General features: G+C 49.2%; 1 protein-coding gene across 1 annotated transcript in view; it reads right to left on the bottom strand.

The window, feature by feature from the left end:
- FSCN1 (fascin actin-bundling protein 1) overlaps window positions 1-26486 on the bottom strand; it is a 43752-nt gene that overhangs the window by 4017 nt on the left and 13249 nt on the right. The window contains exons 2-4 of the mRNA XM_084818315.1: window positions 2987-3143; window positions 2312-2433; window positions 823-990 (exon numbers count right to left, since the gene is read on the bottom strand). Of these exons, the coding sequence (XP_084674441.1) occupies window positions 823-990; window positions 2312-2433; window positions 2987-3143 (447 nt within the window). The remainder of the gene's footprint in view (window positions 1-822; window positions 991-2311; window positions 2434-2986; window positions 3144-26486) is intronic.

Below are 26486 nucleotides of genomic sequence, written 5' to 3'. Positions count from 1 at the left end.
TATACTGGATGCCCAAGGCTCAACAATGGAAGCCCAACATTACAATAAAATAGCCTGGTACATCAAGATACAGGAGATAAAAGAGCTAACAACCAAATAATGCTGAGAAAGTGAATGGTTCAGTAGGCCAAAGGGCTGTTGAAGTGAGGCCTTCGCAGGTCAGCGAAAGGCCAACAGAGATGGGGCCAGATGGGCCTCCTTCCACCGCCTGGGTGCACCCACTAAGAGGGCCCTCTCCCGCCTGCACGTCACTGATGGTGGCGGGACCCAGAGCGGGAGTGTCCCCCAACTATCTACTGCTCAGGCAGCTTCATATTGGGTAACCTGGCCTGAAGCTGTTTGGGGGCGGGGGGGTTTGCAGGTTAAAAGTCATAACCAGGATGACAAAATAAAGTGTGCGAAACACTTGGAACCACTGAAAAGGCCAAGTATTTATGTCTGAACAAATCCACAACCATCAAAATTCTGCACGGTGGTAAACCAAATTCTGCAGCTTTTAAAAGGTTGAGCCTGTCGCCATGTTTTCTCCAGTTTTGCAGATTAATGTTCCCTGTCACTTATGCTACTAGGTCAAGGTGGAGGAAGCTAAGGAGGAACCGTGCTGAAGCCCCATTCCCTAGCATCGGCCACATGTTTTCCAAGCATTTTTGCAGCCATGAGGGCTAGAACCTTAGGCTCTCTTTCTAAAAGAGACAGCAGATGTTCTGGGGAAGCTCCACACTTCACTCTTCCATGAGGCTGCAGCAGACAGGCGGTGCAGTATGGATACACTGCAGAGAGGAGGCAAAGAAAACTGGCCTTGCAGGCAAGAGGAGTCCATACCTTTGATGTTGTAGGCTCCATCACTGAACTCCAGCTGAAAGACATCGTAAGAAGAGCGGTTGCAATCCAGGGTGCCGGTCACCTTTCTGCAGCCAATGAAGCCGTGCTCTCCCCGGAGGACAATGATTGGCCGGTTAATCAGCTTCATGAGGAAGTGTTCCGTCTCACCTGTCCATCAGGGAAGAGAAGGAGAAGGTGTTTGGGTGTGCAGGGCATGAACACAGATGCAGCTTACTTTCTAAACGGTGAAACCGCTGAGGCTCAGAATGCCCAGGAGCCCTTTTATTCTTCCCCACCCCAAAATTCTAGACCAGCTTTCCCCAGCCTGGTACTCTCCAGATGTTTTAGATTTTGACTCCCATCAGCCCAGCCAGCATGGCCAAGGATGAGGAATGCTGGGAGTTATAGTCCAAAACACGTAGAGGCAGGGCCAGCCCTACCATTAAGTAGGGTGAGGCAGTTGCCTCAGGCGGCAAATGCTAGGAAGCAGCAGCAAGGTGTTCAAGGAGAGAAATCTGTGCCTTGCAGGCAACTCTGCACCCCCTAAGTTAGCCTGCTGCGTTCAGTGGAGAATGCTGTCCCATCGTTCATGTGGAAGTCATCTGCCAGCCCAGTCAGCTTTTGTATGTGGAATGGGAGGGGGCGCCATCTTGTCCTTCGCCTCACACAGCAAAATGTCTTGGGCCAGCCCTGCCTAGGGGCACCAGGTTGGGGAAGGCTGTTCTAGACGCTCTGGTGCTAGTTAGGGTTCCTCCACCACGAGGCCGGAAAAAGGCACTCCCCACTTCATATACCGCAGGGCTGAGCCCTGACCCGAGAAACTCTCTTTGGCAGTTTCGCGCCTCATGCTTTGACTTGGTTGCAGCCGAGCAAGACAACGCATGCCAAGGCTGGGAGATTAGAGCAGCCTTCCCCAACGTTGTGCCCTCCAGATGTTTCGAATTCAACTTCCATCAGACCCAACCAGTTGGCCAAGGATAAGGAATGCTGGGAGTTGTCGTCCAAAACATCTGGAGGGGCCTAGGTTGGGGAAAGTTGCACTAACTGGAGGATCACCATTAATGCACAAGACTGAAGGTCACCCAGGCCGTGTCTACTCTCAACTGGCAGTGGCTCTCACAGGTCTCACGCAAAGCTTAAGAGCAGAAGAGCCATGCTGGATCAGGCCAAAGGCGCGCACAGTCCAGCATTCTGCTCCCACCGGAGCCAGCCAGTGGCCTGTGGGATGCACAACACCACCCTCCTGCTGTTGTTCCCCAGCAACTACTACTTAGAGACATATTGCCTTGGGATACTGGAGTGACTATACAGCCATGAGGAATAGTGACCTCATGGTCACATGGTCTCAGCCCTGCTAGCAGAAGCTCCGTTTTTAGCTGGAGGTGCTGGAACTGAACCTGCAATCTTATACATGGAAAGCTAGTGCCCTGTGAACCTCTGCGACTCGCCCCCTCCTGCCAACACCCACAGGGGAAGAGACGACCCTTACTGGCAGTTTCCACAGTGGCGGCGAGCTGCCCGTTCTTCTTTGCCGTAACGTATTTGCCATTTGCTGCTTTCAGTGTAATGCGTCGGTCACACCACTCAATATCGAAGTAACAGTTGGCATTCCTGTTGCGGCAGACAGAGACAGAGAGGGAGCGAGAGAGAGAGCGCAAGCATGAGAAGTAATAGTCACACCACCAAGATCTGGGTGTTCCTGTACTCTGCAACCCCAAAAGGTAGGGCCGTTTGCCAAATGGCTCTTATGATCCATTCACAGGAGAGGGGTGGGGGTAGGATGTACACTAATAAGACAGAATTCTTATCACCCAACAGTCAGGATTTTTCAAGCACTGGAGCCTTCTGAATCTCCAGCAGTGACTATTTCTTAAAATCCATTGTTGCGTCAAATTAATTAGTATAAGGAATGGATACAATACTGGGTAAGCTGAGCAGCTGCGATGAACTGTTTTCAAGTGACTATCGCTAGGAACCACATCTCTCTCATGTTTTATCCATCATAACACACGTGCAGTGTCTGTAAATTGGGAGGGGGCGTAAATCAAAACCCCAGCCACCACATACTCCAAACACAGCTAATCGTATCCCAGTCTATTTAGGGGATCACCAAAACGTTTCCAGAAAAATCACGCAAACCAGGTTTCCCTAGAGGAGAACTCACTTAGTTGAGGCAGTGGACTGCACTCCGCCATTGGAGGTAAGGGTCCAGTATTTCCCAGTATAGGTCCTGAAGGTGCATTTCTTGGTATCTTTGTTGATTTCCAGTTGGAAGGTTTCTTGATCGCTCTCCTCATCCTGATTGGCTGAAAGGTCCATCCCTAGAGGAGAGAGAGAGAGAGAGGGAGGGGGAGAGATGGGCAAAGTAAGTCAACTGTGAACCCGGCTTCATGTCCTCCTGCGTCCCTTTGCAACTCTTTGCCCCGCAGGACTAAATAGAATTATGCAAGTTTTCCACTTGCGTAATTTGTACGAGACACAGAATCCAGCTCCTCTTGGCAAAGAATTGTGAGGGTGTGAGCAAACGGACAGTGGCATCTCCCGTTCTACCTTCTCACCACCACCACTGCCTGGGACAGAGCAAGGGGAAGGTGAAGAAGCAGGATGCAATGGTGAAGAGGAGGTGCAACTCCAGGGGGCCCTTGCCAGTGGGCCCCTGCTGGGGTGTGGGCCCTCGACGTGTGCCCAACCATGCCTACCCTTGACGCCACATCCTTGTCCTGTAACACATCAGGGTAAGAGTATGCATGCGGACACCACATTGCCATGCAGTGCAGAGCCGGGTGTTTCACAGTCTGCAGCCGTTGAGGCATATTGTGAACTGTGAGTAACAGATTGTAGGCCACCTTATATCTTTTCATCTCTTTAACCAAAACACCAAAACAAACACTTCACAATAAATGGCTTGCTCCATTATTTTTAAACATAGCTGCTGTAGGAATCAACCTGCTTTCGTCAACCTGGCACACGCCTGCTGTGCTGGATTACAACACGAGACAGACAGACAGACAGAGAGACAGAGTGTGTGTGTGTGTGTGTGCGCGCGAGAGAGGGAGGGAGGGAGGGAGGGAGAGTGTGTGTGTGTGTGGGGGGAGAGAGTGTGTGTGTGTGTGTGTGTGTGAGAGGGGGGGATGGAGGGAAAGTGTGAGAGTGTGGGGGAGAGAGAGAGAGTGTGTGTGTGTGTGTGTGTGTGAGAGAGAGAGGGGGGGATGGAGGGAGAGTGTGAGAGTGTGGGGGAGAGAGAGAGAGTGTGCGCACGCGTAGGAGGGAGGGAGGGCATGTGAGTGAGAGAGAGAAACAGAGAAAGAGAGAGAAAATGAATACTGGGGCATTCCAGTAGCACCCTATTTTAGTCCGCAAAGGGGTTGGGAGGCCAAGTGCTCCATCGAAACATCACTCCATGACTACCAGAGAACGGGCAAATGATTACAAATCCAATTTGGGGTCAGCTCAGCACAGCATTTCTAATTTTTAGAGAAATTTGTTTGTTTATTTACCAGTCGCCCTTCAGTGCAGGAGCCCTCTCAAGACAGCTTACAGTAATAGAACTCACATAATAAAAACCAGTGCGGTAATAAAAACTTTGAAAACACAGTAAAAACAGCAACAGCAGCAAGTACACCCACAGCCCTGACCGTGCATAAGCTAAGCACAAGGCCAGCAGGCTGTGCATATCTAGAAAGACACCCAGCAGTAACACACACAGGAGAACTAGGTGAGGGTGATGGCCCCTACCAACCAGAGCCTGCCAGGGAGGTCCACACTGCAGCCGACATGTGTGAAGGAATCTCACAAGCAGGGCCGGCCCTACCATTAGGCAGAACGAGCTAGTTGCCTCAGGCGGCAGATGCATGGAGGTGGCAGCAAGAAGTTGGAGGAGAGAGCTGTGTGCCACGAGGCCTGCCCTGCACCCCCTAAGCCATCAGATGCAGTGGAGGACACTGTCCCATCGCCAGTGTTGAAGAAAGATTCAACTGCCAGTCCAATCGGCTTCTGTGCATGGAATGGGAGGGGGCGCCATCTTGCCCTTTGCCTCCGGCAGCAAAGGTCTCGGGCTAGCCTTGCTAAGTGGGCAACAAAGGTCAGAGAGAGATACTTTCGGCAGGAGCCCCCTCCTCCCGAAAACTCCGCTGCTTGACACTGTGCATGACGAGGCGTCCCAACAGCTCTGTTTGTTGCAAAGCTAGACAAAACAAACAGTGCTCCCATCAGACAGGAATCCAAGAGAAAGCGCTTAATCAGCAGATGCAGCCTCCAAAACACACACACACACACACACACACACACACCCCACCCAACCCTCACATGTTTGGCAAGTTCCTCCCTCGAAATACTTGCAGAGCTGAGAATCGCACAGTTGGCTCTGTGCTGCGTTGGCTCCGAAGAGAGATGGCCCCGTCAGGAGGTCCAGCGATGTGGAGGCTTTTAGGAGCGGATTCAGCTCGTGGGGCACAGTCTACTAGGACATGTGGAGCTGGCGCCACAAACGGGCGGGCGCTGCCCGGAGAGCACAGCTGCGCTCTTGCGCAGCTCCCCTGGCCATGTGTGGGGCTTGCGCAGGATGCGCTCCCTAGGAGATTGTGGGTCCTCATGGCTGGCAGCTGTCAGGGCCTGCTCACCAAGGGCTTGTGCTGCCATCTTGGCTCTTTGGGCACAAGGTCGAAACAGCGTGCGCTGCTTTTGACAACAGCCACGCCCTGCGACGGAAGTTAACATGCGCCCTGCATCCCCAGCAGCGGCACAGAGAATTCTGGACTATTTTCAATGCGTGCAGGACGTTAGTTGGCCCCTCCCTGGCTGCGCCCTCACTTCCTCCAGCTGCTAAAGGGGGCATGGACTCAAGGCACCCACAAGCCCAGGACCAAGCTAGACTGGCAGGAGGGGAGTGATACAGCGACTTGAGTTTGCCGACTCAGGCAAGGGAACATTTTGGGCTAGCCCGAAGAGGGTGTAGAGCAGCAGTAGGCAACCTGGTACTGTCCAGGTGTTTTGGACTTCAAATCCCATCAGCATGGCCAATGGGAGTTGTAGTCCAAAGCATTTCCCAGACCCTACTGCCTCTGAAGCAGTGTCTGAATTGCCCCTGGCCATGATGCTATCCCAACACAGCCTTTAGAACACATTCCTTGCAACCCATTGTACTTAGTCACTGGTTACAACGATATGTATTAACACTCTGAAAGCTATATATATAGCTTTCAGAGTGTTAATACATATCGTTTATGTATTACTTGCATATATATATGGGGCTAAATACCACAATATTGGTTGCTTGAAGGATTGACACACAGATCTAACCTGGGCCCATCTCTAGATCCACAGACAAGATCTTCCTGAAACTTTGGCACAGCCCTCCCCCCCACAACTTTGTGCCCGTCAGATCAACTACAACTCCCACCATTCCCAACTGGAATGGCCCAAGCTGGCTGGGACTGATGGCAGCTATGGTCCAAGACAAGTTGGGGAAAAGGCTGCTATGTCTCACCATGGAGGTTGTCGGGCCTGAATTAGGAAAAATGCCAAAACCCTTTTTCTAAAGCAAACATTAAAAGCCACAGGCTTCATTTTAAGAGCAGGGAGAGCGAGGAAAGAAGCATGGCCGTAGCTGAAATCTGCAGGATAAATCAAGTCTGATGAATCAAACCTGACTGATCTGATTGATCTTATTTTTCACTAATTCTCATTGATCTTATCTTTTAATGAAATCTGATAAATCAAACCTGACTGATTGTGATTGATCTTATTTTTTTATGAAATCTGATTCATCAAATCCGACTGATCTTATATTTTCAATGAAATATGATTCATCAAATCTGATTCATGATGAAGCAAATCTGATTCATGCTGCACAGACATCTGTGGGAGCTGTTTTGTATGCATCGACGCTCCCTCAAGGATGTTCAGCTGGCAAAGCAAGGGAATTGGACCCCTTTCGCCAGTTCCCATGGACAACCGCATCCCCACATTCCACCGTCCGCTCATCGCTGGAATCCAATTTTCCTTCGTTACTGAATTTGCGCAAATTCTCCCCAAATGCACATTTTCACACTTTATTAGCCTATGGGGAAATGCACATTTTTGGCCTGCTTTTTTATTTTGTGTATTTTTCTACGATGAAATGTGGACGAAATTCGGGAAAGTTAGAAAGCTATTCTGCTAGTATTAATGAGAAAGAAGATGAGGAGCAAGAACAGGTGGTGAGAAGGCAGACTCACTGAAGGAGGGGGCCATGGAGGGGGTCAGACCTATGGGCCCTCCAAAGTGTGGAGCTGAGCTGTGTGTTTACATCCCCTCCCATTCCCCCAGCCAGCATAAAGCTGGCTTTTGAATCCAGCCTCTGTAGCTAGGGCTTACATCTGCGATTCGGACTTTTCTTAGCTGAATGAGCCAATACATTTGGGCTGGACATCAAGGAAATCAGAAGCCGGGGGAGGGAAGGAAGACAAGAGAGAGAGAGAGACATGGGCGGGGAGGCTGGTTCTGCCTGGTGTCACATGTAAATTGATGCAAGGATGACAAGACCACACTGTAAGGACTCCGTGCAACCCGGAGCCGAGGGGAGTTTTCCCGAGGAGGAGTCACTGCTGAGCGTGTGGCCACTGCCAAGATGCAGTGTGAACACCAGCTCCCTTTTGTCAAATCATTCATAGATGTGCATGACTGCTGGACATAACTTACTTGATCAGGTTAGTTGCCTGTATCTTCCTGCCAGGAGAGCAAGGGGAATTGTGGACCATGTGGCAGCTGCCGCCCCAGTTTTGACTGGATGGAGACTGCATAGCTTTAAGAAGCCTCTTCCCCTCCTTGGCACGTTCCAGACGCATTGGACCCCCAAGGTGGGGAAAAAATATCACTGGTCAGAATTTCAAGGAAGTACGGGAGGGGGAAAGAGCTCCCTGTGCAGCATTCAGTGTCCACTCACCCCATGGGTGAGCGACCCATCACCCTCTGGTAAGGGTAATGAAAAGAGCTCCAGCCTTTTGGAGCTCCAGAGGGTAATAAAAAGAAGCTCCAGCCTTCCCTTTCAGCTTGGGGCTCCAGAGAGGATCAGGATTGTTCCTATAGCTTTACAGTGCCCAGAAGCACAGCTCAGCTAAGCCCCAGGGTCTGGCTGCCAGGGAAGGCTTCATCTTGGGACACAGCTGGAAGAAGCCAAAGGTTTTCCCTTATACAGCAGGGGGGGGGGAATTCCTAACCAAAGCAGAGACAGTTCCACTCACCACAGCTACTCTTCCTGGACATAAAAAGTCTCCAAGCAGCCCACACTCCCTGTTTTGGCCAAGCTGGCATCTTTTTCAGATGCTTCCCTGCCTTTGAACACCTTGTTAAAAAAAAAAAAAATCCTGCAAATTTCCCCCCTGCCCATAAGTAACATTTGTATTTAAGTTTCGTGGCATGGGTAAAGGCAAGATTCTTGTGTGTCAATCACATCAGCTGGAAAAAATGTGAGAGAACATAGCACTGTTAGAAACCTAATGCTTAGTTAGTACTGAGATTCTTTTCTTTGTCCTGCCCATTCTATACAGCAAAACTGCTGTATAAATAAGGGTTACAAGTACCATTAGGGACCCATTTTCCAAACTCCTTATTAAAAATTAAAATATTACTAGATTATCCGGCCATCTTAATAAGACCCTTGATATCCTCTTCATTTTGCCCCGCTGATGCCATGAGATGACTAAAATCATCTCAAACTTGCCAGGTGGCAAAGCTGTGTCAAATCAAGGAGTAAGGGATGCGGGGGGGGGGGAGAAATAAGAGAAAGATTCTCTCCCTTCTAGGGGACCATCTCTTCTACTGGAATGTAGAAGAGATAGCCAGCATCAGCTTTAGGGAGAGAAAGCTGAACCCAAGACCAGACAGCTGCATGCAGGAGATCTCAACTTCCCACAGATTGTTTCAGCAGTGTGAAGCCAGCTGCTGGGTTGTTTTGGGAACCAGACATAGCCAAAGAGCATTAAGGAATGGAAAGATTTCCATCCCTTCTCACGCCGGAATAGAGTGGAGCAATCTGGCACCGTTGATGGAGAAAGGACATGTCCCACCATTGGCTGTGACTTATTTATGAAGTGGCAAGTTACCACACTTGGAACTGGCTCATTACTGCATCCTGCCAACCACATGGGAAGGGGTTTAGAGTACCTGCTTTGCATGAAGAAGGTAGGACAAAGGGGAAAACCCCCGCATGAAACCCTGGAGTGCTACTGGCGGTCAGGGTAGACAATACTGACCTAGATGGACTAAAAGTCTGACTCGGTATAAGGTGAATTTCACCCTCCCGAGAAGTCAGCTTCCCCTGTGGCTGGACCTTGGGGCTAAAATCCAGGGGCCTCCCCCAATACCCAAAGAATGACCACTCAAGAGAGGGGCAGGGCAGCAGAAACAAACTTCATTTTATACCTGTGGGCATGATGGTGCTATGGTTTAAGCTTAAAATGCAAATTTGCAAACGCTCAGAGTGTGTACATAGAGAAATGTTAGTTATATGCATTACAACTGAAGTAATACACATGGCCACCTAACACCCCCACCACCACCATAAGATCATTGGGACAGCAATCCTATGGCTCCTAGACAGCATCTGGGGGGCCATGGGATAGTTCGGATTCCTGGATCTGAGCTTGGACAGCTCCCTCCTCCTCGCACCCGGGGTGGGGAGAACTGCGCCAGCTGCCTCTCCACAGCTGCGAATGCGACCTTGGAGGGAATGTTCCCTTGGGCCGGCAAGCTCCCATGAGCAGGTATGGGATGGGAGGCCAGCTTATGAGGCCAGCTTATGAGGAACCCTTTCCCTTCCCAGCTTCTTTCCCTTCCCAAAGCCTCAGCCAGGTAGGCGAAATGCAGAGAAGGAGGAGCACAGAGGCGAAGATTGCCTCTGCGTTCTTCCCGCTCTGCACAGGATGCCCGAGTTCAGAGGCTGATGGGCAGACAGGATCACACCTCAAGTCCAGGGTCTAAAATTGCCCAGCTGCTCCTCTGCCCCCTGCATTTCTCCACCTGTGAAGAGGATAGCAAAATGGGCTTGGGGAGGGTGGGGGAGAGTTATTTTGGCTCGACGCCAGAACTGGGCCCCAGCTACTAAAAAAACAACAACGTTGGGCTAATGCCGATTTAGAGAATGAGAAATCGAACTTAAGAGGCAGAGGAAGAAAGGGGAGAGATCAAAACTTGCAAGGAATTTCTCCAGCCCTCCCCACCCCAAAGCCCGTTGGGGGCATTGGGTTACACAGATTCATCAGAAAGGAATGTGGTCCATACTCCAGCACAACAGTGCTTCAAAGGGACTGAAAACCGAGACTGAACAGCACAGTAAAAAGACCATGTGAGAAAATCGACCCATTGCTTGCTAGCCTCTCACAGCATTGCTCCGCAGCTTCGGACAGACAAAAAATAATGATCCCATACATCCCACCTGGGAGTGTTGGGAGATCCATCCACAGAGAGCCCTTTTTTCCAGGATTGGACACAATTCTTTAAATACAGCCACCCCCAACCAGGTGCCCTCCAGATGTGTTTGGACTCAAGGGAATGACAGGAGTTGCAGCCCAAACACATCTGGAGGGCATCATGTCGGGGGTGGCTGTTTTCACACATCTACTCTGCTTTCTGTTCTTCAACCAGTTACTGATCCATAAGAGGACCTCTCCTCTCATTCCATGACTGCCAAGTTTGCTCAAGGGTCTTTGGTCAGGGACTGTCAAAAGCCTTTTGGAAGAACAAGTAAACGATGTCTACTGGATCACCCCTGTCCACATGTTCACTGACACTCTCAAAGAACTCTAAAAGGTTAGTGAGACAGGACTTATCTTTGCGGAAGCTGTGTTGATTCTTTTTCAGCCGGGCTTGTCCTTCTATATGCTTACTAATTTTATCTCTAATAATGCTTTCAACAAATTTACCTAGAACAGACATTAAGCTAACTGGCCTATAATTTCTCAGATACCCCTGAATCCCCCCCCCCTTTTTAAAATGTGTTATATTGGCCATTCTCCAGTCCTCTGGTACAGAGGCTGATCTTAGGGACATGCCACATATTTTTGTTAGAAGATCCGCAATTTCATATTTTGAATTCTTTAAGAACTCTAGGATGGATACCATCTGGGCCCGGCGATGTATTAACTTTCAATTTGTCAATAAGGTTGAGCACTTCATCCTTTGTCACCAATATCTGCCTCAGTTCCTCCATTTGCTTCCTATCAAAGCATCACAATTGCTCATGAAACAATATCACTCCCTTCCTTCCTTCCTTCCCCAAGAGCCAACTCTAATTTTACATATCAGGCATTTTACAGTGTCTACAGTGTGTTTGCCATCAACCTTTTAATGAAGATTGGAGTGTCATTTCCTGCCAACACTTTTAAGCACAGCAGACTAACAGGAAGGCAACTCCAAAGTCTCTTGACAACAGCTTTTAGGCACCAGGAGGGGGGGCGGGATGGGATGGCTGGGGCTTCAGGCACACAAAGCCACGTACTTGCTCAGATTATTGGAAAGACTGCAGAGAAGCAGGCTGCCACAGACAACACACCACTACACAAATGATGGTGCGAACTTCACATTTTAAAGAGTCCTGCAGCCCAGAAAAAGCAGAGTCCTGAGAGTTGCATAAATTTGTGCCCGTTTGGATAAAATTATTCTTGTTTTGCTGCTATGGGGAGGCCAAGGAAAAAAATCTCTCTCTCTCTCTCTCACTCTAGGGCACTGAAGCTACATAACCGCCCACCCTACCCCCGGAAAATCTTCTCTCACTGGCTTTGGAGAATTTCAGTACACAATGCCCAGTGTTTTCGAGTGTACTACAGGAACTAGAAACTTGGTTTTAATTAAGAGATGGGAAAACTCTTTCATGGGGAGGGACAGTAGCTCAGTGGCAGAGGGCTGGCTTTACATACAGAAGATCCCAGGTTTAATCCCCAGTTAAACGGATAACATAGAAGGTGATGAGATAGACATCTCTCGACTACACACCTGCTGCCAGGCAGGATAAACAATACTGGGTTAGAGAGATAAAGAGCCCGGCCAGGTATAAGGCAGCTTTCTGTGCCCTTATGAAAACCACTACTAGTACTAATGCTACTACTAGTCATCGTCATCATGGCGATCACCCGTGACCGAGTAAGATTGTCTTCCAGAAATAGAGTCTTAGCAGTGGGTCTGCAGGTGGCTGTGAAGGCAGATTCTGGATCCACACAGCCTCCCACAGTGAGGACATCGGTTTCCAGGTGGGGGATAGTTTGGAGATCTTCCTCCGAGTGTGCACAGATTACGTTATCATATTGAAGTTCTAGACGGAGGTTGTAATTACCTTACTTTTTGCTTTCAGCCTACCGAGATTAAAATTTTTTTCCATCTGTTCGATATATGATTTCTACGCCAGTGGGAAGTTTCCCTTCAACAAGGTGTAGAATCATAGCGATGAAGATAGTGAATAAGGTTGGAGTAATGACGCATCCCTGCTTAACGCCTGATCCCACTCTGAATGGATCACTTTGAGAGCCATTGTGGTAGCAACAATCTTGGATAACTAGTACCATTTACATTTCTTAGATTATTTCTCAAAAAGGACTCAAGCAACTCACAACTAAGGTTCTCAAAAAGCTCAATTGTAATTACCCAGTTCCACATTCTATGCTCCTGCAGCAGACACAACCTTATCTACACCAAGGTCATATTTTCCTCCATTTGTTCATTTGCATCGCTTACATTTACGTCCAGGTTTTCCGCCATGGCGACAGTCATTCAGGCACTGGACAGACCCAGACACGCCTCGGCAAGGGTGCAGCACCGTCACACACCTTCACGCCACTTCAAAGAAGTCTTTGCCCATGCCACTAGGACAGGACTTTGGGGCCAAGGTCGGGGGCCCTGCAGATGTCCACCCAGAGAGCAGCACGTGCGGAAGCAAACTGTTTTATTCCTACAGTTGTGATGGTGCTAGGATTTGAGTTTAACGTGCAAAACTGCGCATGCTCCATCTATTTCTTTTTTCAGGGCTGGCAAAGAGTTTTGTAGTTATTCTAGGCAAGTCGGGAATGTAGAAGCAGCTGTAAAGCATGGAATGGCAGTTGGAAAAGGGAAGAAACACTGGGTGTGTGCTTCACAACTGGAACACTGGCCATTACAGGGCCTCCCGTAAGACCAGGGTCTAAAATGACCCGGCTACCCCACCGCTCACACATGCAAACTGAGCTTCACGCCAGAGCATTCTTTTCAACCAGGCTCTACCTGGTGAAGCGCAGGGCTCTTGCCCCACGTGGAACTATTAAGAGTCCCATCTGAGCCTCAATCCCATTCTGTTCACACATGCAGATTTGGCTGACTGAAGCCAACACTGAGAGCCGGTGTGATGTAGTGGCTAGAGTGCTGGACTGGGGCTCGGGAGATCCAGGTTCTAGTCCCCACTCGGCCATGAAAGCTCCCTGGGTGACTTTGGGCCAGTCACAGACTCTCAGCCCAGCCTTCCTCACAGGGTGGTTGCTGTGAGGATAAAGTAGCGAGGAGGATGACAATGAAAGCTGCTGGGTTCCTTGCAAGAGGAAAGAAGGAAGGCAGGACATAAATGTAATGATAAATAAATGTTGTAGACGGGTTGCACATTCTAACTAGCATAGTTATGCATGCACACCTCTGGCTCTTTGGAAATCTACAAGTGGCTGAAAGCCATAAAAAACCCCATTGCATCGCCACGAGTGTTTTCCCAGCCCCTTGGAATGGTGCTCCTCCGCAAATAGTGCCACAACAGTTTAAGGGAGAGATGCTGTCCTGTTTTCCCCTCCAGCAGTAAACCAAGTGCAGCCACAGGACGGCTCACCTAGCCATGCACAGGTCCCGTCCTCCTGGCTAGGTAAGGCAGGGCAGTGGTCATGGAGAAACTGGTGCAGTGGTCATGATGTGCAGTGGTCATGGAGAAACTGTTGAGGCTGTGCCCAGCTTCAGTCCAAATGATGCCCTCTCAGCTAGACGTGAAGAGAGTGGAAGAACTACCAGGCAAAGAGAGAAGATGCCTACCTAAAAGGCCACCTTCTCCCATATCAGCCTGAATAGGTCTTCAGATCCTTAGGATCCTTCTTTTGTGACAGCTACCTCCAGAGATGTATTGGGTGGCAAGGCATGAGAGGGCCTTTTCAGCAGCCGCCCCCAGGCTGTGGAACTCCTTGCCAAGGGAAGCTAAGGTTGCTCCCTCTCTGCCGTCCTTCCACTGGCACGCAAAGACCTTTTTATTCAAGCAGGCCTTTGGTGTGTAAGCGGGTTGCACGTTGTTTGTATTCTGCTACTGTTGTTTTAATCAAGTTTTAATTGTGATGGTAAGACATTTTTCTTGATAGAAAGCTGGGGTACAAATCAAATCAATAATCAATAAACCAAGCAGCAAGCAGGGGACTGTCAGCCTGGCAGTCTTCTACTCCTATAACCACATCTTATACGGTGAGATGGCTGATCCATCTATTCTCTAATCCAGCCTTCCCCAACCAGGTGCCCTCCAGATGTTTTAGACCACAACTCCCAGAAATCCTGACCATTAGCCATGCTGGCTGGGGCTGATGCGAGTTGATGCTGGAGAACGCCACGTTGAAGAAGTCTCCTCTACCCTGATGAGCAGTGGCTCTCCAGGGTTTTGGGGATGAATCTTCCCTACTCCTATCTGGAGATGCTGAAGATGGAACCTGAGACCTTCTGCATGCAAAGTATGCGCTCTACCCACAGGGCTAGGGCACTTTCCTCGGTTGGCGCAGTCCTCGTTTTTTCTCTCTCTTAAAAGAGCGTATTTTTATTTCATCAGAACAGCTCCCCAATTTGGATTTGTGGAGTGCTCAGCTGTAGATAACAGTGCAGTCAGACTTTTAATTACCAGTCTTGTCAAGGCCAGGCAGGGCCTTGAGAGAAGTCGGATGATTTCCCGTCTGGTATCTGTGCAAGAGTGGTAATTAAAAAGAGAGATAAGCAGCTGGGTAGGAACAGAGGAAGAAAAGCTTGACTCAGCTTCATAGATTTCTGCAAGGAGAAGCCCAGGGAGATTCTGAGGAAGCAGCAGAAAGATTAGCACATGGAATTGCAGTTAAGGAACAAACTGGATGTGCGCATCCCTGGTGACGTATTCCCAAATATCAGCACACACCGACCCTAGAACCAAATTGGGCCAGAACCTTAAACACATTGTGGGAAGAGCTCAGCTAGTCTCCATTAAGGTCTTTGCAGGGGTCCATCCCTGCACTCTCAGTCATTCTAGGGCACAGTCTGAAAGCACACGGTGCTTAGCTTCAGCAAGGTCTCCTCTAAGTCTCAGTCTGGTCAATGACTGGGGTGGGAGACCACAAGGGAACCTTAGGTACACCAGGGTGGAAAGTAGGATATCAGTGCAATGAAATGAGCAAAGTAAAATGCACACTCATGCCCGACTAGCCATGTCAAACCAGGCAACTCTCCAATAAACTGGGTTAATCTTCAAGGCTTAAACTCAGCTGGGGCTTCTTTCAGCAGTCTAGAACAGCAGTCTTCAGGCTGGGTTCCAAGGAACCAGGCTGGGGGTCCCTTGGGCACATAGGAGTGACAGCAAACCATAGCACAGTGGATGGGCCAGAACTGCACACAGACTGACTGCACAGCCTGGAACACTTTCCCTAAATTAGAACATAAGAAGAGCCCTGCTAGATCAGACCAAGGGTCCATCTAGTCCAGTGTTGTTTACACAGTGGCCAACCAGCTGCCCATGGGAAACCCACAAGCAGGACAGGAGTCCAACAGCTCCCCCACCCATGTTCCCCAGCAACGGGTGTACATAGGCATATGGCCTCTGAGACTGGAGGTAGCATATAGCTAGGAGCCATGGATAGCCTTCTGCTCCATGAATTCGTCCAGTCCCCTTTTAAAGCCATCCAAATTGGTGGCCATCACTACATCTTGGGGGCATCTGCAACACAACGTCATTTTGCAGCAGACGTGCAGAAGCTTCTTCCGCAGATATACGAGGGGCTCCCTGAAGATCGAGCAGTATTTGAAAGCCATTGGCCTGGAAAATAAAACCCACAGCTACCCATTAAGGCAGCCTCCCCAACTGGTATTTTGGACGAGAACTCCCAGGATGCCTGACCATTGGCAACACTGGCTGGGGCTGACAGGAGTTGAAGTCCAGCACATCTGGAACGCACCAGACTGGGGAAGATTGCACTAGTTATGTGAGAGAAGTTATGTGCAGCACTAGAGCACAGCACATCTCAAGCTGTCTACTTCCGTGGTGGTCCAAACTGAAGCCTATTGATCTACGCCAGAGTAAACTCTTGGGAACGAGGTGTGCCAAATCTCCATCAGCAAAGCAAGGCAAATTAATTGTTCCAGGGCACCCAGCTGCAGATGCTTGCTGGCCCGAATTCTAGAGGGAGCCCGAGAGTGCAATCAAATCTGTGCATCCCACTGGGAATGGAGGCAATTAGAAACGCAGCTGAGGAGACCCGATGGGCACCTCAAAGCGAGGGGCACCAAGGGAATAGAAAACAAGCCTGGCTTCCTCTCTAGTTCATCAGCTCCGAGTTGCCAGGGGTTAATTAAAATTAGGGTGGCCACTTATGAAGCACCAAAGAAAGAGAGGAAATGCATCATACAAAAAGAGGGCAACAATTCGCAGAAACTTTGCACATGCTGACTTATATGCATAGAGGCAAATTTAGAAATAGTTATTATAATTTTAAAAGGAACACAGTACATCTCACCAGAGTGTGTATGTCTGTTCTGCCTGCTGCCAGGTGCTTAACTGTGGATGAGCAACAGTTCTGATGGTTCTTTCCCTTTAAACTGGATTTGGCCCTGCAAACAGAGGATGCCTTCAAATAGAGGACTGTCCTCTGCAAAAGAGAACACATGGCCAGCCTGTTTTATCAAAGATCTGCGATGTTTATGTCCTGTGGGAAGAGTCCCTCCATTTGACAAGGATAAGGTACGGGAAGAGGCCTTACTGGGGCTCTGGGTGGATGGAGGAAAGAGATCAAGGGATGTCTCTGAAAGATCTTATGGGAAGGAAGGCAGTGCAAGTGACTCTGATGGAACACCCCCACCCCCCATGAGCATCATGGCTACTACAAGGCTACTTTTACTCCCCTGATCAGTTTTGCCCAGAGGTTTCTGGAAAATTCAAGATTACGAGTGAGTTTCCAGGCCCCTAGTTCTGCTCCTGTGGGCACAGAGTCCTTAAACTGAAGTCAACCGGCCCTATATTGCAGCTCCACGTTCCATCCAAGATCACCCTGTCGGGTCTCACAGCTCCTGCAGGATTGGCATTTATACCAGTGCCAACGTCCAGCCAGCTGCGCACTCATGTGGATAATGCGATAATTTGTGGTGCTCGTTCCCAAGTTTGCGACTGAGCAAAAAATTAACCGGACCTCAGCTTGCAGCCCATTTGCCACCTGTTGCTCACCAGAAGCTAGAAGTCCAGAATGCTGTGGGAACAGCAGACACAAGACTCTTGGTGGCGACGGAGAAACTGGCTTCTACTCAAGATCTGCACATAATGATTACGAAGCAACAGGCGCTCTCCGCCACTCCTGCGCCACTTGCAAAGGGCAAAGCATTTTAAAACATGCATCAGAGCCCCATAGGTCATACTTCTTGTCTTCTGCGTGAGCAAACTAGATCCTCTGAGTAAGCAATTCTCATATTTATATCCTGCTAGACTAGCCAAAAGAAGCTCCCGTGATGACCAACACGATATCTTACGGGCAGTTAACGCAAAAGGTCAGGACAGCGGTAAGCAAAAGGAGTGAAGCACTTCCAACAAATACCTTTCTTATTCCAAACGCTCCCCTGGAGCCTTCACAAACCTTTGTGAGGCCCCTCAAGAGATGCAGGGAGTTCCCTGAGCCAGGATTCTAAGAGACAGAAGGAACCACAAAGGGAAAAAAAGCCCTGCTCTCCATACCCGCAAAGCAGGGAAAACCTCGCTGCCAAGCCATTGTATCAGATCCTAGCTAGTTCTCGCTATCGTTTAAACCACTCTCCCCCCCATGACCTGATGCCTGGGTAGGGACATGTAGTCAAACACATCTGGAGGGCACCAGGTCGGGAGAGAGTGGTTTAAACAAACCACAGTTCTGAGCTGGAACATCACAGGGAACTGTGGTTAGTTTAATGTCAGAAACTTTCGCTCTCCTCCCGTGGTGCATGAATTGGGGGAGGGGGGGCTTGTTCTCGGCACAAGACGCGATGGTTTCCTACTGTGTGAACCAGGCCTAAAAAGGCCTTTCTGACCCCACTACTCTGAAAAGCTTAAGAACAGAGTTGCTGCAGCTTACTGCAAGGATCTGCCTTGCAGTTGCTTAGCAACCCACAGGCCCCCCAAGCACATCTGCATCAAACTCAATGCGCTTCTTCCAAAGCCGTCTCACAAAGAGCAGAGCCGAGGCCAAGAGGAGGAGGAGAAAAACAGGTGCCAACGCAATCTCTCCTTTTAAAAAATGGACACTTGTGCGTCCTTTTCATCGCTCTGTGACAAGCCGCAAGAAAGAGGCAAAGCTTTTCCTGCCATGAAGTGCAGTAGTGTGTGTGTGTGTGTGTTTAGATTTACATGAAATCTACCTATCATTATTTATATGTGTAGGTACACATTTAAGGGGAATGGCTATAATTTATAAAGAACCACAAGACATCACGCCATCGGGACCTGAGTACTTGCTCAGCCCAGGGGATAACTGCTGTTGGGCAACTCCAAGGCCCGCGCTCTCCCCTTTTTATGGTTATTGTTCACCTAGGCCTGGACTTGAACAGCCCTTCCAATAGAGGATGCCTTCAAATAGAGGACTGCCCCCCACAGCCCTTCTAACAGAGGAATGTGTAAAGTAGGACACATGGCCACTCTATAATGCTCTTGCCTCCATTAAAGGCCAAGGCAATTGCTCTTGCCTATATTAACAGGAGGAGCCATAGTACACGGAGAAGGTCCCAGATTCAAGTCCCAGCATTTCCAGCTAAAAGGACCTCATGGAGAAGGCTATCAATGGCTACCAGTCCTGATGGCTCCATGCTACCTCCAGTATCAGAGGCAGTAAGCTTATGTACACCAGATGCTGGGGATCATGGGTGGGAGGGTGCTGTTGCACTCATGTCCTGCTTGTGGGTTTCTGGCTGGCCACTGTGTGAACAGAATGCTAGACTAGATGGACCCTTGGTCTAATCCAGCAGGGCTCTTCTTATGTGTTCTTAGGTGGCAGGGAAAGACCCCTGCCTGAGACTATAGAGAGATGCTGTCCGTCAGAATAGACAATACTGGGCTAGATGGACAAACTCTGACCAGGTATAGGAGGCAGCCTCCTATGCTAAAGACCCCTCTATTCACACTTCTAAAAACATATAGAATGGTTAGATAAGATTTAAAAGGGGAGTGGGCAGAAGGGCAGGTCCCCCAATGGCTGCTAGCCACAACAGCTATGTGGCAGCGATCTATGCCACTGAACGCTGGTTCCTTGTGCAGCAGCTGCTGGAGAAAAGCCTGCTGCTTTCCCGTCCTGCTTGTGGGTTTCCCAGAGGCATCTGGTCAGTCACTCTGGGGAAGCGGGATGATAGAGAAGATGGCCCTTTGGGATTCTAACGGACAAGGACTTCATCGTGCAATCGCCCTGCCTCGTCCACAGAGTTTTAAGGGGTGATCCATGCAGCAACAACAATGTTCTCAATTCGTAGCCCTCCCATGTCTTCCCACTGGTCCACCCACCTTTTATTTATTTTTAGTTTTTCTTACCAGGAAAAAACCCGTTAAGGAGGAAAATGTGGAATAGTTGCACAAAGCCTTTCGATTGTTAGCACTAGGAGCCCTCTGTCTGGAGGCATGCTTGGTGTGATTCAGCGGGCCTCTCCTGTTCCGAATCTGCTTGTTACAGTTCTTACGAAACCTGATGGATCAGCCTTCCCCGACCTGGTGACCTCCAGATGTGTTGGACTGCAATTCCCATGATCCCACCCAACCTGGCTGGCCAATGGCAGTCCAATACATCTGGAGGGCACCTGTTGGAGAAAGGCTGCAACAGACTTGTTACTCATCAAAACCTTCCATCGACTTTTCCTTCCAGCTCCCAGATTTTGGCACCGGGCCTAGAGATGTTCTTTTTAAAACGGGCCCTGCTTCAGTTTGACTAAAGGGCAAGGAGCTGGGAGGTTGCCGAGTTGCATTGAGCATTGTTGGATCAGAACCCGGCTGGCTCGGAAGACGGGAGAGGGTGCAAACACAACTTTGGCACCGTCACAACCGCTCCGATCTCTAGAAACAGAGGAAGCTGCTGTTGAACGGGAAACCGAAGCCACATTTGGGAGAGTCCTGCACCACAGGAAGAACAGTGGAGGATGGGTCATGGGAAGGAGCGGAGAACGGGCTGACAGGGAAGGGGGGCAGGAAAGATGGAACATCTGGCAAGAAGTACTCAAACCTGAGCAATAGCTAATCTTTTGAGCCTCAGGGACTCCAAAAGAAGATAATTTTTCTTTGTTCTAACAGCTCCCAATGGCCACAGCCAGAATGTTTTTGCCTGCAGACAAAGAAAGGCGATCCAGATTTCTGGTTAATATCCACGCCACTTATTTTCGACCTGAAATTACAAGGTTGTAATTTCCGCTGCTCCCATTTGTGAGCTTTGCATTAAAACACCGCGCCTAGTCAGGGAAAGAGCTTCTTGCCCCCGAGACTGAGGACAGGATCCTATGCAATGTTCCTCTCAAGTCCTATTGAACTGGGTGAGACGTATTTCCAAGTCAGCCTGCATGGAGCAGGCTGCAAAGAAAGCACCCTTACTAGAGGTCAACACGACTTTGCATTTAATGCACAGGTTTTGTTAAAAAATGCAAAGAGCATCTACTGTGGTGGAGCTGATAATCATTGGGATCACACCAGGCACGGAGAGGAAATTTAGGCCATTTTCCCTCTGCTCTGCTCCTGAGGAAAATCCCTCCTCCGGTATTGGCTGTGGAGTGCGGGGCGGGGGGGGGAAATCCCCCACTGGCACCAATGCCGGACCGTAGCAGGAGAGGAAAGGGTTAAAATTGCCCTCCACACCTGCTCTAATCCTAATAATTATCAGCTCTCCCTGCAGCAGCTATGATTGGTATATTGGGTTTGGTTTTTTGTTTTGTTGGCAAATTTAACAAAAACAAAGAAAGCTGGGGTAGGGCGGGAACAGCAACAAAAGAGGGGAAAAGAAAAAGAAGAACAGGACAAATGCATATTCACTCACAATAGTAGTTTACAACACCATTTAGGTGCTGGCTGGGGAATGCTGGGGGTTGTACGACTTTTTCTGTCTAAACATGCATAGGATTGCGCCCTTATAAAATAACGAAAAAGGAGAGAGAAAAAGGATTACACACTTCTGTTGCAAATATATATATATATATATATATATATATATATATGGCCGTGGTGGCTTAGTGGTTAAGATGCTGAACTGCAGACCGGAAGGTCGGCAGGACAGCAGTTCGAGACCCGAGTGCTGCATGACGGAGTGAGCTCCCGTCTTCAGTCCCAGCTCCTGCCAACCTAGCAGTTTGAAAGCAAGAAATTGCAAGTAGATAAATAGGTACCGCCTCGGCGGGAAAGGTAGCAGCGTTCCGTGCACCTCGGTGTTCAGTCATGCCGGCCGCATGACCACGGAAGCGTCTTCGGACAGAGCTGGCTCTTCGGCTTAGAAACGGGGATGAGCACCGCACCCTAGAGTCAAACATGACTGGTTGGGGACACCTTTACCTTTTATATATATATATATATATATATATATATATATATATATATGCAGTCCTTATGTCTAAGTAAGCATTCAAACGAAACTGACAACTGTAGCAAGAGCAGTAAGATCTTTAGACTGTTGAACAATAAGTCGGAAGAGTAAACTGAATAATAGAGTAAAAAACCTCCATTCTCCAGGGTACATCACTAAAGGAGGGTTAAAAAAACAAGCAAATGCGATTTGTGTTTTTAAAAAACCCTCCTCTACTGATGTCCCCTGGAGAGTGCAGTTTCTAGGTTTACCTACCATTTTAATTTCCCACAATGCAGCACCTCTCTGGGGCAGCCTACCCCAGCACCTTCTAGATGTTTTGGACTACAACTCCCAGAATGCCTGACCACTGGCCATGCTGGCTGAAGCTGATGGGAGCCAAAGTGCAAAACATAGCAAGAGCACCAGGTTGGGCAAGGTTGCTCTACGGTAAAACCAGGTTTGCCTCCAGAGAGCTTCGGCTATTGGGTGGCAGAGAAATGAAATAAATAAATAAAAATAAATGTAATGCGAGATCCCGCTCCACGAAGGAGGAAGGCATTCTGTTCACATGAAACATGACAAATTCTCAGAGGGGCAGCTAGGATATTTTAGACCCTGGACTTCATGATCTTATGGACGGGGTGGTGGTAGCTTTAGATGGCCATGTGTATTATTTTAGTTGTGAAGCACACAACTCCCATTTCTCTCCCCTCGCCCTCCTATAACCATTCCAAGCTTTAAAGCTACCTCTACATTCCTGACAAGTTGAGACAACAACAAAACTGTTCACCCACCCTGATCAAAGAGCGTGTGCGGTTCTGCGTTTTAAACTCACTTAAAATCATAGCCCCGTAAAAACTGCGAATATTAAAATCACAGCACCATCACGCCTGCTGGAATAAAATGAGTTTGCTTCTGCTGCCTTGTTGCTTTCTCGGTGGTCATTTGGGGGCCCCCTGGGCCGCAGGGCCCGGACTAGCTGCCCCACTGCAAAGGTTGCTCCATTGGCTGAAAGACAAAAGATGCTCCCTGCCCCCAGCAGACCTAAGGCTAGAGTGGCCAGGGTTCTTTTGCAGAGTCAGCACTTGCGTCGCTCTGTCCTCAATTACGACTGTCCCTCAGGCACCCCAGCTGCTGCTGAGCCTTCCTCATCACCCAGACACACTCCGCTGGTTCCCCCACTCCGTATGGGGAAGAGCAACCCTCCTTCCCCCACTTCCACAGACCTACAGGGATGCTGGTTTCAAGGCTGCCCCTCTCTTCCATCTGAAGCGGAGTCCAATTAAAGGGGAGTGGCTTAGCCCTAACAAGGGGCAGATGCTCGGTGGCCTGTCACCATCTGCCAGGCTCCACTACTAATTAGGAGAAAAGGGGAGCAGCTCAATCCCTTTCGGCCGAGAAAAAAGGCCCTGCGCTTTGACCACCCACCACCAAGGTGTTCTCGGCAAGCCTCACTGGGGAACGGAACACTGAGCTTTCCGCAAGCTCATGCATGCATGTGTACAGACACGCATGCGCACAAAAACACATGCGCATGCTGGAAGTGCGTGTCGGCTTGCCTCCAAAGTTCCCTCCCCGCCCCCGCCACAATCCTGGATCAAATTAGGGCTTTGTGTTGTATTGAAAAGACACAGCCCGCCTGGCTCGCCCCTGCTGCCTCGCCCCCGGTTCTAAAGCCAAAAGATTTGGCATTGTTTGGCCTTTCTGAACGGCAAAGAAGAGCCTCCTCCTCGAGGTAATGTAACGCAGCTGAAAGCAGGATCCCCAGCATGCATTTGTGTTGCCTGTATTCCAGCATACCACAAGGGTGGGACAAAGGAGGAACCAAGGCATGAGATGGCATGGAATAAATTTACTTGGTGGAAGGAGAGGAAAGGGAATCCCTCTTGGACCAGCTATTTAAGCTGCAAATTATAGTACAAGGAAATCTGGGGTGGGGATGGGGAAAGCAAACGAATGGGAAGGGGTCCTGAAACATCCAAAAATCCCATGTTCAAATATGCATTTGGGGACGGACACACCGTTTGAACAAATAAAGCCCAGCACAGTGCCTCAGCTACAGGACAAGAAGATAAGAGCAGCTGTGCTGGATGAGACCAGGAGTCCATCTTTCTTAGCACCCTTGTTCCTAGGAGCAGCTGCCACACAGATGCTGCTGGGAAGCCCATTGCGGGGATGATGCCAACAACCCTCCCCCCGCCCAGAGCGTCACGTCTTCGGAGGAATAACTCCTTTGAAGGAGGAAGTTCCACTGATCTTGGCGAACAGCTCTACGGATTTGTCCAAGCCCATTTTAAAGCCAGCCAAACTCATTGCCAGCGTTGTCACAGAGGGCTTTAGAGCAGCCTTCCCCAACCTGGGCCCTCTAGATGTGTAGGACTACAACTCCCAGCATTCCTTATCATTGGTCATGTGGGCTGGGGCTGATGGGAGCTGAAGTCCAGAACATCTGGAGGGGACCAGGTTGGGGGGGGAGGCTGGCTGAGAGGATCCTTTCTCAACCCAGTGCTGTCCAGGTGTGCTGGACTACAACTTCCATTATCCCCAGCCAGCATGAGCTGTAGTCCAATACACCCGGAGGGCACCAGGTTGGGAAAGCGGCACATCATTGGGTTCCCACCCATTGCCGAAGATCAATGTGTTCGTCTTGTGGCCAGCGCAGAAGAATTCTTGCAGCAACAGCTCGATCCCAATCATTCAAACTATTTTAGAAAGAGAATGACGGGCCAATATAAGAGCTCAAGATCCTGAAGAAGACTTGTTAAAGCCTGATTTAAACTAAACATTTTTAATATTATGTTTTCCTAGGTTATTGTATTTTATGGGTTTTACGGAGAGCCAGTGTTGTGTAGTGGTTAAAAGTGCTGGACTCGAACTTGGGAAACCTGGATTCTAGTCCCCATTGGCCATGAAGCTCAACTGGGTGACTTTGGGCAAGTCACAGACTCTCAGCCTAACCTACCTCATGGGGTTGTTGTGAGGATAAAATGGAGGAGGAAGAGACCATGTAAGTCGTCTGGCCTTCCTTGCAAGAGGAAAACAGGCAGGATATAAACATAATAATAGTAAAATAAATGGCTTTAGGATTTGTTTGTGAATTGCCCAGAGGAGTTTTGGCTACTAGCTGGTGTAGTAATGTAATAAACAAACAATAAAATAAATTAATTGTAAGAACTTGAAGAATGTAAATCAACATTTCTCAGCCAGAAGTGAGACCATGTTCAGGGCAAGGAAACCAGGAATGCAAAAGGCCCGTTGTCAATCATGGATGCTCCGGGAAGACGTGTTGTAACCACAAGGGGAACTCTGCAAAGGATGCACATTGCTCTAGGTGGAAGGCAGCAGCGGGTGGAGATGCTTTAAAGGTTTCCCCTGCTCACCTGAGTGAACCCATTTCTGCCCCCCCCCTTGGGTTTCCTCGCTCAGCATATGCACACACTGCAAACCCACTTTACTAGCATGAATTGTCAGAAACATTCACTACGCACCTTCTTCAGCACCTTCTTCTTCACCTTCTATGGTTTTTCAAGCCCCCCTCCCCAAACAAAGAGAGGATAGTATCAACTCCCTTGCTCCTAAGGTCTTTCAATTTCAGAAGGTAAGTGAGATAAGCTCACTGAGCACCAAAGTTCAACTCCTAGCCTGCAATGCCCTGAAGAGGCAACTCCAAACACAAAAGGCAGTGTGCATCTCCACCTCACACTCCCTCTTCCACATACCACGGTTCCAGGGAACCAGATTATTTCTCAGAAGCTTGTTTTTGGCAGGAGGGGGAAAGAGGTCTGCACTGAGATGGTTAGTAATGGCAGACTGGCAGTGTGAAGCCAGCCACATGGATGCATTGGCTGTGTAACAGAGTGCACTCAGTTTGTGCAGGGCAGTTGGGAAGCCCAGGAGACCTGGCCACTACGCTGTGTAAACCAAATCTATACCCCATAGGAAGCTGCCTTATTCAGAGGCACAGCATTGGCCCATCAAGTCCAGTATTATCAACACTGACTGGCAGCGGCTCTCCAGGGATGCAGGCAGGATTCTTTCCTAGCCCTACCTGGAGATGCTGGGGATCAAACCTGGGACCTTCTGCATGCAAAGCAGGGACTCTACCACTGAGCTACGGTCCTTCCCTGAAGGACCCAGGTTGCTTTGCATTGCCCCCACACACACACACCATTGTTAAAAAGTCACCTTATTGCAGAGGTGGCAGACCCGTGGCATGCTGGAAGTGTGCCACTCCACCTCCTATCAGTCTCAGCCAACATGGCCAATGGTCAGGGATGATGGGAGGTGTGGTCTAGCAATTACAACTCTCACCATCCCTGACCACACTGACTGGGGCTGCTGGGAGTTGCAATCCCAACATCTGAAGGGCCACCAATCCTTCCAGCCCTGCCTCACTGGTTTAGTAAGAAGGGCTGCCACCCAACTGAAGGAAGCATCGTTGGTTAATAATCTGTGTTTACCAGAGTAATCCACTAATTGCATTTGATTAGATCTCTCTAAGAGAAAATCACTGCAAAGAAGATGTTCCTCACCCCCAAAAGGCACCCCCCACTACCACCACCATTCACACCTACAAAGGAAGGGACACCACTTGGCACCTGCAATCTTTAATAGGTATTATTGACAATAACGGGCCATTTAAAACTTCTGCCAACCAATTAAGTTTCAGACACTCAAGAGGTTTTTTGTAGTGGGTGATTAAAGGTGGTTCAAGTGTGCAGCCCTCATAGTGACAGAAAAGCTTTGGGGGGAGGGGGTGGGGAGCTTTCTTTGGCCGTGCAGTTTCCAGGTTTGCCTCTAATTAGCTTTTGGAATGAAATCATTTTTCCTATTAGAGCCGAGAGGCGGCCGGGGGGTGGGGGGGAGAGAAGAAGCAGCCAAAGGAACAAATGTGTCCCAGCTGTGTGCCCAGAGAACAGGCAACAACTGTGGATT

This window comes from Heloderma suspectum, chromosome 12, assembly GCF_057233095.1.
Source record: "Heloderma suspectum isolate Gila_16-S chromosome 12, 16-S_ref, whole genome shotgun sequence".
NCBI lineage: Eukaryota > Metazoa > Chordata > Lepidosauria > Squamata > Helodermatidae > Heloderma > Heloderma suspectum.
This window is presented reverse-complemented; position numbering and strand designations above follow the sequence as displayed.